The 14,339-nt window shown below is 41.0% G+C and overlaps 1 protein-coding gene across 16 annotated transcripts in view; it reads right to left on the bottom strand.

The window, feature by feature from the left end:
* The window catches only part of ARMH3 (armadillo like helical domain containing 3), a 135,076-nt gene that overhangs the window by 99,286 nt on the left and 21,451 nt on the right, over positions 1 to 14,339 (bottom strand). For all 16 annotated transcript variants that reach the window (XR_012674324.1, XR_012674326.1, XR_012674325.1 and 13 more), the window contains 6 exons: positions 14,090 to 14,150; positions 13,016 to 13,062; positions 12,255 to 12,330; positions 9,490 to 9,583; positions 4,529 to 4,630; positions 654 to 712 (listed from right to left, as the gene is read on the bottom strand). Coding sequence is in view for 8 of the 16 variants with exons in the window: in XM_075154865.1 (XP_075010966.1) it covers positions 654 to 712; positions 4,529 to 4,630; positions 9,490 to 9,583; positions 12,255 to 12,330; positions 13,016 to 13,062; positions 14,090 to 14,150 (439 nt within the window). In the remaining 8 variants the exon portion in view is untranslated. The remainder of the gene's footprint in view (positions 1 to 653; positions 713 to 4,528; positions 4,631 to 9,489; positions 9,584 to 12,254; positions 12,331 to 13,015; positions 13,063 to 14,089; positions 14,151 to 14,339) is intronic.

Below are 14,339 nucleotides of genomic sequence, written 5' to 3'. Positions count from 1 at the left end.
TTACACTGGCTATCAACACCGCTGCTTTTTATTCTTTGTTAAGAATAAAGGCGCTTTACTTGCAAGTAAGCAAAATGCAAATGCCATGCAAACTCAATCACCATTCAGGACATCAGTCAAGCCATTAGTAATACTTCCCATGAGACAGGTCCACATTCAGCCAGGACTGCTGACATAGCTCTGTGATACTGCTTTCTCACCCTACTACCAGATTTGCTACTTGTCTTGCTTGTAGGGACATACAACCATGCGGCTTTCTTTCAGACTTGTATCCTTCTTAGGCAGAAGGGATACAGCATTGCCCATGTTTACCATGAACAGCACAGAATTGAAAACCATTAGCACATTACTCATCTAAAAGCCACACCACAAGGTTACTCAACAGCTAAGAGAGAAAAGGCTTAGGTTCACTCCTTTCTCTCTTCATCCTCGGGAGTTGGCTAACCCAAATAAGATGATCCAATTTTCAAGTTTCAAGTCAATTTTAATAGTACTGCATCACATTTATTAGCAAAACGTTAAGTGCCTGAGGTCCTCGCTACTCAGTACCACGGCGGATTTTCAGCTCCTGGTCAACAGGAGGCAGGGGATGTTCATGCAGATAAAGCCCTGTAACACACCATCTGTTGAACACTGTCACACAAGAAACCTACCTCTGCTATGCATGTCAGGATAATCAGACACAGCTTGCCACTGTGTAGCCGGTGCTCATCTGCAAAGAAGAAAAAACAAGTCCTGCATGAGCCACAGAAGCCTACCAATGCTGAAGAGCGAGATAGCCGTTGCAGCAAGAGAAAAGCCCAGCCTTGGAGATTCTTCATACTCCTACTTCCTCCATCATAGCTAATAGCCTAACTACTCTCATTAAGCACTCACCCTCCAGCCTGACCGCTAAATCCCACCAATTTTTCACCAGTCTACATCAACAGCAAAGTTTGATTTGAACCTCCAGCAGCACTGTAACTATCAGTGGGGCTTCTGTCTCATCCAGTTTTACTTCCACAGATATTCTAAATACTGGGGTTAATCCCTGTCTTTCTGTCACAGCAGAGACACACTTTTCCCTCTCTTAAACAAGATGGAAAGAAAAAGATCACCTTTGCTGTAGGTTATGAAACAAGCAGCAAAGCTTTGGTAGAGGCACAGCACAGTGTAGCAGAATTACTCCCGACATGCTCAAAGTCCTGAGTTTTAGCCCCAATACTGAGAGACATGACCTAATTTGCTCTGTGCAAAATCATGAAAGAAGGAAGTCTGCAAAGACTTAGCATTTTAAGCCAAAGGAGTTCCACTCTGATCATGTTCCACAACTTGTTATTTATCTTACAACTTCAAGCAGCTTTTGCCCTGAATGACAATTGGAGGGCTGAAAGACTCACAAATAGAGAGGGACCAAGGCAGAAAAATGCAATTTTTATTTGGATTATTTAAAACTCTTCTCTCTAAATTTTAACCTTGAAATACCAAAAAACCAAGATACATACAGTCATAAAGTAACTTAGGATGGAAGAAGCCTCTGGTCCAATCCTTGCTCAAAGCAGGGCCAGCTAAGATCAGGTTGTTCAAGGCATTGTCCAATCAAGCTCATTGAAAAATCTCCGTTCTAAAAAACAAGTCACTCACACCACACACCCCCAAAACCAACCAAACAAAAAAGAAGCACAACAACATACCTATAACTAAATTCTGAGGAAGCTTAAAACTGCACATTCCTGAGACCTCCAACAGCTTCTTTAAAGCATAAGACTACTAAACATGCCATCCCAGACATCTGCCTTAGAGTCAAACTTGGAGGAGAGGGAAATCAGAAACAGTCAGATCACTTTCATATAAATCGGAAGACAGCATCAGCCAAACTGCGTGCATCTTTGCAGATCACTTTTACAAACACTTTGCTAGTTAGTGTGTATATGATAATCTATAAACATAGATAATCTATAAACATAGCTGTTCTGTCTAGTTTGATGCCTCTTTTGTTTTCTTTTCTATGCTGCTGAGGGACAGATATTTACTAACAAGATGTGCCCTGAAGTGTGCTGATTTCATCTTGCTGCACTAAGTAAGATGAAGAGGAATTTTGGAATGCGAGAGTTAAAAGTCTCTCTTACGTCTCCTTACCTCAGCTAAAATGTTTAAGTTAAAGTTTTCTACCCCAACAAGGTAGGAGAAATGGCTCCAAAGAATTCTGATACAGTGCAGCCTTGTTAATTTCCTATTGTAAGGCCTCCCCGTATATTTTTGTAAGTGCTGCTACCACTTCTCTCTCTGGGGATCATGCTGCAAAGGCTCCTGTTTCACACCAAGTACTCTGCCTTCAGCCAATGTGTTGTGAACATCATGCCATTTTCAGCAGTTACAGGGCAGCTATGCAGGCAGTTACTTGCACAGACACTTCATACTTTCACAGCATCCTTCATTAAAGGAACAAAGCAGACCACTTCCTACGGGGAGGTATAGCGGTATGAACCCTATTTTACAGATGGGAAAGAATGAGGCAAAGTTTTTATTTCTCCCAAGGCAGCTGCCTCTGACTGACACAAGAGAGAAAACAAGAGGAGTATCTAGCGAATGCAATCTGTTAAATTATGCTCTCTGGGACAGGACCAAAACAACTGTCTAGTCCTGGATGTGGAACAAACCAGTCTCCCCTCTAAGTGTTCCCACCTGTCTCAAGACACATGGAGTAAATTAGAGTTATTCATTCTTCTTTTCTTGTTGCTATATTGGTGTCACATGCTTGGTCTTACACAGGAAGAAAAAGAGTTAGGCAGGGCCCCATCTATCATCAAAATGTAAGGACAGGAATATATCCACTAGAATTAATAAACACTGGTTTGGAAAGCATGCTTTTTTTAAACGATCAGTCAGTGGAGCTCATTGCCTCATATTACCATGGCGTCAAGGAGATTAAGTCTATAAGCCACACAAATTTCAAATGTTATACAAGCTAGAACCAAAGTAAAGAAAGAAACATCAACTCCCATCTCATAACAGAATAAACTCATCTCTCGCTGACTTGTTTAGCAAGGAATCCCCCTCTATCAGATTTCACTCCATCTGAAACTAATCCGGTTTGGCAGGTCCTGAGGCCCTACGCAGACTTTCCATATTACAGTGACTAATAAGCGCAGAAGTTAAATTGAAAAACATAAAATTGTTCCATCAGAGACTTGGATCAGCAAGAGAGACCTGAGAAAAGCAAATTAGGGCTGGTAAGCCCTCCTCCTGTGTGCAATCTATAAGAAATGACTGAGCAAAGATTGAGGTGGTTTAGCTTGAAGACAAAAGCAAGAGGAAACATGAAAGCAGACTTCAAATACATAAGGGCTGTCACAAAGAAGAAAGAAATAATCCGTTCTCAGTATCTATCTTGGAGAAGGTAACTAGTAATTAATTTAAATCACAACAAAGAATTTAGGATGCACATGAAGCTTTGTCACAATAAGGGTAGTTAAACATTGGAATGGATAGTCTAAAAATGATGCTCCACTATCGGAGTGTCTTCATCCAATCTGTTAGCAACATCTCTGAGAAAAGATCAGGTAAACCTGATTCTGCCTTAGTTTTGAGGGGTGTGCTAGATATTTTCATGAAGTCCCTTTTGGACCTAATTTCAATTATTCACTTTTTCCTCAACTAGCTTGCATACTGAACAAGAACAAGACAGTCAGGTACAATTTCACTGCAAGCTAGTAGGTACAAGGAAACTCTCCTGCCTGCTCTCTTATTCAGTGCCAAGTATTCATGAAGTTCAATAATCGAATGTATCATAGCTCTGCAGCTATCCTCCCATTTTTGTTCAGTTGTTACATCTAACTTAACAGGAAAAGTCAGTAATAGGCTGATATACAGTACAAAGATCGCTTGTTATGTTCACACTATAGTCCTGCCCATACAACCGCTGGGCAAAACAGCACCCTTGGGTATCTTGAGCAGGAGATGAAGCAATACTTCAACTCCAGCAAGCTGAAATTAACCCCCACAAAACTACCAGGAAAAACAAAAAGCACAATATGGAAATATATCTTCTCAAGCAAATTACTGCCAGTACAGTGTAAGTTACTGCTGTCCTCTTTATAATTAGAGCTGGCTGTTTAACCAGCAAGTACCAAAGGACAAAGGAAATATTTCCTCCTAATGCTAAGCTTTGCCTCCTGTGTCAGCTTCTAAGTGTTCTTAAAAATACAGTTCTCTGGTACATGACTTCCCCTCTCTCACAGACAGTTGGGAATCAGATATGCTCACACCTCCTGCATAGGGACAGGCTTGGTTACTAGGTACTATTATTATTATTACATTCTTTCCATATTTGGCTTCTCTCCTGCCAGCATTAGGTCTCTCCTAGTCTCATAACTCTTATCTTGCAATAAGAAATCATTTCATTTTCTCAAAAGGTGGAATCTTCAGTCCTCTAAAAGGACTCCAGTTAATTTCTGTTTCTGGAGTGACTAGACACGTTCTTATGCCCTCCTGACTTCAAGAAGCACTGCTTGCTGCATCTACAGGTGCATCAACAGAATTTATTTACCTTTTGTGTCCTGCATCACAATCGAGCTGTACTTCAAGAAGGTTATCAGCAGGTTGCTAGTTTGCACATCAGCATCCAAAGGCAGCTCTGCAGAGCTTATAACTGGAACAAAGCAGATCAGGCACGTTTACTCTCCACAAATACAAGAGATCACGATACAGAGAACCAAGTCACAGACTCACAGATCTGGGATAGGATCAGCTTATTTGCAGGGTCACTTGACCTCCTCTTCCTTCATGACCACCCAGCAAAGATTTTGTTTTGAGGACTGGTACCACTCCCTCAGAGACCATTTCTCCTGCTCTAAGTATAGGTTGTGGTACAGGCAAAATGATTGCCTTCTCTGTTCTGCCCCCCTCCTTCCACCCCGAGGGAGATCAGCCTGCTGTTTTAGCACTCATCAACATTCCCAACCTAGGGAGCTCAAGATATTCTCACCAATATCCAATTAATTCTTACAACCAACACAGCTAACATTCACACCATTCTCAGTTTGGAAAGAAACATGCCCAGCAAAGACCCTTCTCAGTTTCAGCAATTTTGGAATTTCAGTTCCAAAAGGTCCACATCAATTCCATTCTTCCCTCCCAACAACAGCCTCTCTTGCAGAAGCAACACACGAGACAGTAATGTAACAATTATTGCATGACCAAATAGTAGAAAAGAGAGGTAGAAAGTGCAGCTTTATAAAAATCAAGAAGCAGAAGCAATCATAGCTTGTGCTAGAGAAATCACAACACAGCAGGGAGCAGAAATGTACTTTCCATACCTGCAGCAGAACGTTCATTGGCATTTCTCTAGGATACACTCCTTGTTACCACCAGCTCTACTTTTGACACCTTAACACTGGACGTCATCTGCCTTAGTCTTTATAAGAAGCTATCTCAATTACTGAGCTAATTGCACAACGTGCCTCCTGCTCACTCCCCATGTACCATCTGAAGCACTGAGTTTATGAGCTGTCAAACCTCTATCATGTGACTGAGCCACATTTTTACTGATGACTGAGCCTGAGCTGTCTGCAAGGGCCATTCTCAGCCCCATTCAGAAACACTTTATGCGAAATATTGAAGCGGGGGGGAAAGGTAAGTAGGAAAATTGCAGCATGCATTTACCTGCAGATCCTGCCAGACAAGTCTGATACCGTTTAAGATAAATTAGCTCAGGAAAAAGAAAAAAAAAACAAAACAAAACTGATGGAGCTAGTCTAGGAAGACTTCAGTAAAGAATTTAATACAGTTCTGTATGAAAAATTAAGAGTGAAGCAGATAGGTGGGAACCAATACAGAAATTTAAAATAATATTGAAGATCTGGCAAAGGAGAAACAATTGGAGAAATTATGAGTCTGAGAAGAAGTTACTACTTGAATTCCTTAGGTGTCAGTTTAGGAAATAGTTTTCTTTTTTGTGAGTGACCTGGGCACAAGAAACAGTTGTTTGCTAATGAATCTGCTAATGGCAGAGTTAGGATATGTGAACACAGAGGAATACCAGACTGCACGCAAAGAATAGGATAAAAACAAGGACCAGGTAATAAATACAGGATGAAATTCAACAGTACAAGCCATAAGGTCAAGAATTCAGGGATTTATTTCCATGGCAAGCTGAGAGGTCATCAGCTGCAAACGAAACATTGTGATACCATGGTACACTATCAGATCACGAGATGACGAGCTACTAGCACAAAGCACTGAAGAGTAAGCGTGGTACTACAACATATCCAGAAATGCACTTCCAGCAGAGATAGGAACACATTAATGCCCTGCACAAGATGCTGGTGAGACTTTGTCTCGAATACTGTGCATAATTATGCTGATCCCATGTTAAAAGGGGATGAACTCATAATGAACAAGTTTAGAGAAAGGCTAGTAGGTTGATCAGAGGAAGAGTGCCCTTCTCATGAAGCAGCAAAATACACAGGCTAGTAACCCAATGTATGAAAAAGAGCTATCTGTGTTCCAAAGTAAGATTAACATCATGATAAATGGATATAAACTGACAAGAAATGAAGGTTGGAAAGTTAAAGATTTCTAACCAAGGAACAAGATGCTGAAACTGCCTCCCAACAGGAATTATTGGGAAACAAATCTAACAAACTAAGATAGAGCTTGATAAATTTAGGGGCTTCTATGGTGTTGTGCCTGCAAGCATGAGGCACTAGATTCAAGAAGTCAAGAGGAACTTTCCAGGTCTACGTGCCTGACCCGACATGACTGTTAATACTACTGTTCTGGCTGACTAGGAGCTCAAACTCGCAGGTTTTCACATGCAGGAGGTCATAGGTGGCTTGAATTACGATTGCCAGAAGGCCCTCTCTCTTCTCAAGCTATAAAGATAGCCTAAGATGGGGCTCCCTTTGCACTGGAAACAGATCTGCAGACCACTAGGACACACATCTTAAGAACTATATTATCCCTTTTCCATCTAGCCTCAGGAATGCTCAAGGCTCTTCTCACTTTTGAGGAAAGAAAAGGGTATTTATGATGAGATTGGACCTTGCAAAAAGTGAGGAATTACTCACATCTGATTTTTGGATGGCTAGGTTTGGGGCTCTGAGGGGAAGTGATTTGATCCTGTACGCCACTGTATTTTGGTTCAGAGAAAAGTCTGCTTTACAAACCACGCCTTTCGTAATTCAAGCCTTATATCTCATAACCCTGTAAAGAGGCAAGTAAGGTTTATTTACCCCTGGAACTGGGGCAAGCACAGGCACAGAAGGATGAAGGAGACGAACCAACGGTAAAATGCAGAATTCCTTAAACTGAGCACCGAGAGGCCCAGACCACAGCAGAGGTTCTCATGGAGCTCAGGATTATACAATCACGTTGAATACAAAATTGTAGCCCTCGGAAACAACAGGCCAAATAGATCAATGTAACCTCAGTGTTCGAATCACATCAAAGAAATTATAATGGGGCTTTTAGCTTCTAAGCTGAAGAAGCACATCCCCAAGCTGAGCTGTTTCAGTTGATTCGATCTTGAAGCTCTGGGGCTCCTGACACGTTGCTAACGTGCCCAGTCTGTTGGCAAAGTCTATGCAATGAGACTGGAAGCTTTTTCACCCCCAATATTATGAATAGCTCAAAGATTTAGCTAAAAGTCTGAAAAATGTATTTATATCCCCAGCGGGTCCTTCTGGAGCTGTTACAATGAATGCAGTGAATGAATATTTAACAACAGTAAGCAAACTGACATTTAGATAACTATGGTGACAGGCACACTTGATTTACCTATTACAGATCAACAGTTTCTAGCAAAAGTCTCATTTTCAAAAAAAAGAAGAAATCACTCTGAAGAACACATCACTGCTTATCCTGGTTCATGCTACAGACCTTGATTTTTTTAATAGACATTTTTAAACTTTAAAAGGCCTTAATTCACATTATAGGTTAACAGCCAGAGAGATTTCAAACCAGAATTTGAACCCATTTTTAATCCCAGTCAATATAAAAAGTGCCTGAAACCCATAGATGGATTTCTACATGTTGCTGTAACTTGAAAATAGCTCAACTACACTTTTATTTTAAATGCAGGAAAAAGAAGAAAGGAATCTTTTCATTCCAAAGCCAAAAAGCCTCTTGCTAACTCTCAGCCATAGGCAAATTTTACAGCTGAGTTGCAAGACCTTAGAAAATGAGGAAAATTCTGACATACCTTTAAAATAACAGCAATACTAAAGCACCACAACTCAAATTAAACCAAGACGAGGGCCTCAAAAAAAAAAGTCACTGAGAGTAGGGATCAGGAAGGTGACAGCAAATAGAAATAAAGAACGCTTCCCAACGTAGTTGCTGCACATTAAGATCAGCTCCTCTCCTTAAACTTAGTAACTGTACAAGCAGCAAGAAGTCTCAAGCTTCACAAGATCACTGCCTCTGCTGAAAGCAGGATGGAGCTTTTGTTTTGCTTTTGTTTTTTGGTAAATTAAAAAGAGAGTGCAAGCAAGCTGTAGATGTAGGTAAGCATAAATTCTGTCAGTTGTATAATATGGTGTGTGGGCGGATACATTTGCAACGAACACGTTGAACAGAAGCCCACAAAATGCCCATCGCTCTACATTTTATGTTATATGCACAGGGAGACTTGAGACATAGGGGCTTTTTCACTGAAGCTTTTGATATCCATGGTAACCAGATAGAATTCATCCACAAGGAGGATCATCCTTAACCAGGATATCAAATGACCTGAATAGCTGATATAACTGAGTAACCCAGGCTGCTTTTCCCAAGAAGTATTTCCAAACTGTGCTCTATTCAGACTAACTCTGTTCCTTCATTAAATGCTTTCTTCAGATCTAGAGGATGCCATTAAAGTATGTGACAACAGCCATTTAATTTCTTCTCTTAAACTAAGCTGTATCTATCCATACCTTAAACGAAAAGCTTTAATCATCTTGAAATCATCTAATTATTTTATGTGGACACGTAACATCTTATTTAGAAGAAAGACGTCAAGGCAAGCAGTCATTTACAAAGCGTATCAGAGAAAAGGCAACAAGAGGGAGGAATACCTCCACATCCAGGTTGGATTCAAATCCCAATTAATTCAAAGCTGGGGACAAGCGCATTAATGACAAGCAGGAATCCACTGTGATTCTCTGTAAATCTGTTCCAATGACAAATAATCCCAGGCAAAGAACCTGACGCTAGAAATATTCATAAGTAAAAGCCTACATAGAATAACTAATGGGCTGGGTGTATCTTCATGCAGATACTGGGACAGTACTGTTTTCAGAAGGAATATCAGCATAATTTCACTGAGCAATATACAAGGCAAAACAGAAATAAATTCAAGTCAAAGAATCTTGCTCATGTTTAGTAAGGCAAGTTGCTCTGGGAAGAGACCATCAGGTTACATCTGCTCCAGAGAGACCTCATTAGTTGCCATCTTGAGAAAATGCTCTACTAGTTATTCTACAGTTTTTAATTGTTTTTCCCCCAAGTGATCATTACATTTCTTACCATCTGAAGAAGGCGGGGTGGTTCCAAGTGGAGTGACAGGTGTCGCTGGAATTGGGCTTGTTGGTGTTGTCATCAGCCCCATTTCAGGATGGCTCTAACAGAAAACACAAACGCCCAGACATACACAGGTCAATAGCTTCCCCAGGCACTAGTCATACAGATCGCTACTTGTACTGTTCCACGCTCTCACACAATAGACACGACTAATGAAGCCTCAGGAAACTTCAACCTCTCCTCCAGAAAGCAAGGCTATGCTTCCTGACCTTGGACATCTACAATTAAACTGCACATCAATTTCCTTACTCCACAAAACATACAAATACATCAGAAAGTGGGGGCTGTACCCAGCAGAGAGATAACACGCCTTTCCCCAGTATAGAATGGGAAAAGGTACACAGAAGCCTACTCTGTTTATAGCTTCCGATTCCCCCCAAAACAACCCAAGGGTGTGCATTTGAAGTCTTCTTCCAAGATCCTTTTATTTCTCTTTTTAAAAGCAAGTTCTTCTCGCTCCTGCCCTCCACCTGTTCATATTCAAAGACGATGGCAATTTATTATTTCCTTGTCTCACTATAAAGCCCAGGCACTGTAAGAAAAGAGTGCATAACATAAATAACACTACCATATCGATCCTCTCAGCTTCCATCAGTCGGTTACTCTCCCCATTTCATCTTTGCTAATAGTTGCCTGCCTAATTACTGCTTTGACTTTACTCTTTGTAAGCTTCCGGATCTATCCACTACGGTAAGGCAATCTGCCATGCTATTTTAAGTCTGGCTGCCAAGCAAAGTGTCCATTTCATAGGGCAAGTTTTACATAAATGTATCATTCGCCTTAATATATCATCACAATTTCAAAATAAAAAAAAGAGATACAGAACTGCTGATTTGACATTAGTTCCGCAGGATTTTTCACAAGTGGATATTCTTCACATTGTCTTTGAATATCTCATTTTATGAGCAACTATAAATGCATGTATTTTATGGAAAGCACATCACACATACCACAATTCAAAGACAATTTTAAATCATTACAGGTACTGATTTAAACTTTAAAATACAGTTTTCCATTGAAAATCTTATATAAAACAGGTTTGCTTCCATAGATTTTGCTGTAGTGTTTACCTTTCTTTTCCCCAAACACTAACGGTTGGCCGAGAGATAACAGTGCCACCTAGCAGCAAAAACTGAGGACCAACAAGCCGGTGAGTACACAAAAACCTTCACACTTCAGGCATCAACACAACTGTATCCCTGCTCCTCCTATGTGCCCACACAGCAGCAGGTGGTCATTCATGCAGTCCCTAGCAATGGACATCAACAACAGCATTCATCAGCTTTTATGAGGCTTTTTTCAAAGGACAGCATGACCTACCTTGCCCTCTCTTAAATGAAGGATTACAGACAACCCACCCAAGAACATCAGGCCTCCACTTCAATTGAACCCACTGATCAGTGGCCGCTTCAGCTATCACCTTCACAAATAACTAGTTTATCCTTTTATTTTTAATTTAAGAGCTTTTACTCCAGCTGCTCTTTTCCTGCCCTGCTCTTTTCCCTGCCAAAGGTCTCTCTTGCCTTGGGGATATCTTGACCACAGAAAGGCCTGAGTTGGTATTACACAGAACTGAAAGAGCAGAAATCTCTCACAAGTGGTAGGAATGAATAACTTGGGAAAAAGAGGCAGGGAACCACAGCAAATTAACCACCCATGGAACAGAAGCTTTCTTCAGAGGCAGTAGGTCTGCCTGTCAGACCTCTTCCATCACCACTGCTGTCAGGAGTCTCCAAAGGTCTCCTCCACCAATGCAAGTGTCTAGCCTGTGATGTATGGCTGCACTCTGAAGACCTGAAATAACTGGGGAAAGGTGTTAACTGTTTTGCTGATGTCATTTTTCTCACAGATTACCAGTAGTAGCTACAAGCCAAAATTAAAAGCTTAAATCTGAAGGTTTTCCTAAACCCATCATGCTATCCTTCCAGCCAGCCACAGCACGATCACCGAATCAGAGAGACTCATTACCTGTCTCCCAGCAATGACTGCCTTTGCAAACTCACACTGTGTTTAGAAAAGCATCCAGATGTTTGTGGTCAGAGGTATGGAGCAGCCCACTGCTTCTCAGAAGGCTGCCATAGCTCTATTTCTTCATCATAAACAGCATAAGGAGGAGTGCTATGTTCTGGCGACAGTCTCCCAAGCAAAAGGGGTTGGGCTCTCCAAGGAAGTTTGAACACAAAATAGTATTTGAAACAACAGTCCTCACATGCTGATTAGTCCCCAAGCGAAGGATACTCAAACAAACAACATGCAGTCTGTGCACACCCAGACAAGGACAATTCATCCAGCTTTGGAGCCAGATCATACTCCTTCCCTCAACCCTCACTCATCAAGGGCATGAATTGCTCTGATAGCTGCAGCAACCTTACCCCCATCAGTCCACCCACTCCATCTTCCCTAAAGGCAGTACCAACAGGGCACAGAAGGCATTCCACACAGCCCTTCCCATTCAGTGGGAAAAATGGCTCATTCTAACATGAGCTGTGCCCTCAAAACTTCACTCATCTTCTGGCAAGGCAGGAAGCATTTCCTAAAAGTGTAATAAGCTCAGGCCCTGGCCTGCTTCTGATCTTTCATGCCCATCTACCTATGACAAGTACACAGGGAAAAAAAAAGAAAACTTATCTTTTCACCAGTTCCATTTTTTACTTTCTAATTTCAAAGACATCCACTACAAAGAAACGGGCAAACACTGCACTGAAACTCACTTGTGCCAGAACTGTGATAAAATTCCGGTTTAAGTGAACAGCTTCATAGAGGGCCAGAAGGATTGCTTCATTCGTTCTGTGGAAGGGATACAGACAAAAGCACAGTTAGTTAAAGGCTAACACCAGATGAGAATCCCAAGAGCAAAGTTTTTCAGAAGCGTGGCCTATCTGAAAGAATAAATGTTTTTTTCAACTCTGTGAAACTCTGCCTCTGCAATCCAGTTGCTGTTCTGATTATTAGTAGTACTTAGCAATCCATAAAACCAGCTATTTTTAGATCTCAACTACAGTCTTTGTTCCCGTCTTGCTGAAGTTCTCCCTCATTGCTCAGTCTCAAACAGCGTTTTCCCTTTAAAGCCCTTTCTTTTAACGGAAGAGGTTCCTACAGACACCACAAACCCTCATATTTATCACTTGCCCCGTTGATTTAAAAAACACATTCTCGGGAACAAGACTGCACAAACCATCACTTCCCATCTGCCACCTCCAACATGCCTATTATATGTTAAAAATGCCTCATAAAAACCACAGGGGTTTTTTTATACACTTCATCATAAGCAATTCAGCTGTGGCTCCTCCTGCTGCACCCTTCTCACTTAAGTGAGAATCCATTGTTTGCAGAGGGGTGGTACCATTTTAGTTACAAGAGAACTGATGTCTCTTTAGTTTGCTTTGCTACATTAAAACAGCTCCATGATGGAGCAATTCATGTTGACCAGTGTGGTGAGTTGCCGTTCATTGTGGAACATCTGTGCACTTACTGGACTGAGATCTTCTCATCAGCATCTGCTATGAACATGCTGCCCACCTATGGAAAGAAAGAGTATTGCATAGGAGGAATGTATGAAAGCTATTAGACAGCAAGAAAGAAGACAGATTTAACTAAATCAGAAGTGCCCTGGGAAAGGAGTTCTCATCAAGGCACACACGCAACTTTCTTTCTAATACTAGTAAAATACAAATGGGAAACAGGATGCCCACCTACACACACATTTTATTTTGCACTACTGTCATTGACCAATGCCTCACCTGTCAAATCACAAAAGAAAAAAAAAAAAAAAGAAAAAAAAAAAACACTGTATCTTGAATCCCAACCTGGATTAATCTGTGATTCTGTAAGGGGACAACAGAAATCATTTCCCATCTGCTTGGCCCAAAGCAATAGCAGTTTTACCCACGCCACTCCTGACAGACAGCTGCCAACACTGAACTATCCTTACTTGCAGGAAGTTTTCCTGCCAGTTAGATCTCAGACTGCAATTAAATCTCAGACTAACGCGAAGCCAAACTGAACGAGGGGAACAGTGGATACTCTTTACAAGGAAGAAATCCACAATTGCCTTTGGAGGGTACCCCTCCAAAACGCAGACACTGCCCATTGCAGAATCCAAGCTTACTTCATAGCTACAGTGCACCCAGGCTTGAGAAAACAAGACAGTAAAACACATCTCTGAAGCTAGTGACAGACTAGACTTTACCACAAAAATATTCACCTTCTCTGTTTTAGGCTACATCAGCAGAGCAACAACTTGTTTTTAAAAATAAGTAGCTATTTAACAGTGTCCAACAAGTAATTGTGATTTTTAAAATAAAGTCAACTAGAATGAAGAAGATGAAGGAAAACAATTTCAATTATCAACGCCTTTGAAAGAGCTTTCCCAGCCAGACAACAACACGCTCCTCAGAATACAGCCATTTCAGTTGTATTTGGTTTGGATTGGATCAATGCATCTCCTTCTCCAAAGCCTACATCCCAAACTCACAATTTTTGGAAACGCCCTCCTGCTGAACTTCCATGAAGGCACGTATTTTAAGAATAGAAAAACACTGCTTACCATATTAGTTAGGGCTGAGAAGAAACCACTCTGGTGCTCCTCCTCCTTATCTTTGTACTGCCTGAACAAAAAGGAATAAGGATGAAGCTTCAGGGTTAGAAATGGAACTAGGGTTATTTTGTCTAAATCCCTATGAGACAGTCTTATCTGATAACGATACAGGATGGAGAAAGCTTCAACATTCACAATCCCTTTTCAAGAACTCACAAGAAGAGATGCAAAGGGTATTAAAATATTTGTAAATTGCGTA

The sequence above is a fragment of the Calonectris borealis genome, chromosome 7, assembly GCF_964195595.1.
Source record: "Calonectris borealis chromosome 7, bCalBor7.hap1.2, whole genome shotgun sequence".
Taxonomy (NCBI): domain Eukaryota; kingdom Metazoa; phylum Chordata; class Aves; order Procellariiformes; family Procellariidae; genus Calonectris; species Calonectris borealis.
Note: the sequence above shows the minus strand (reverse complement) of the source record. Positions and strands in the feature narration are given on the sequence as shown.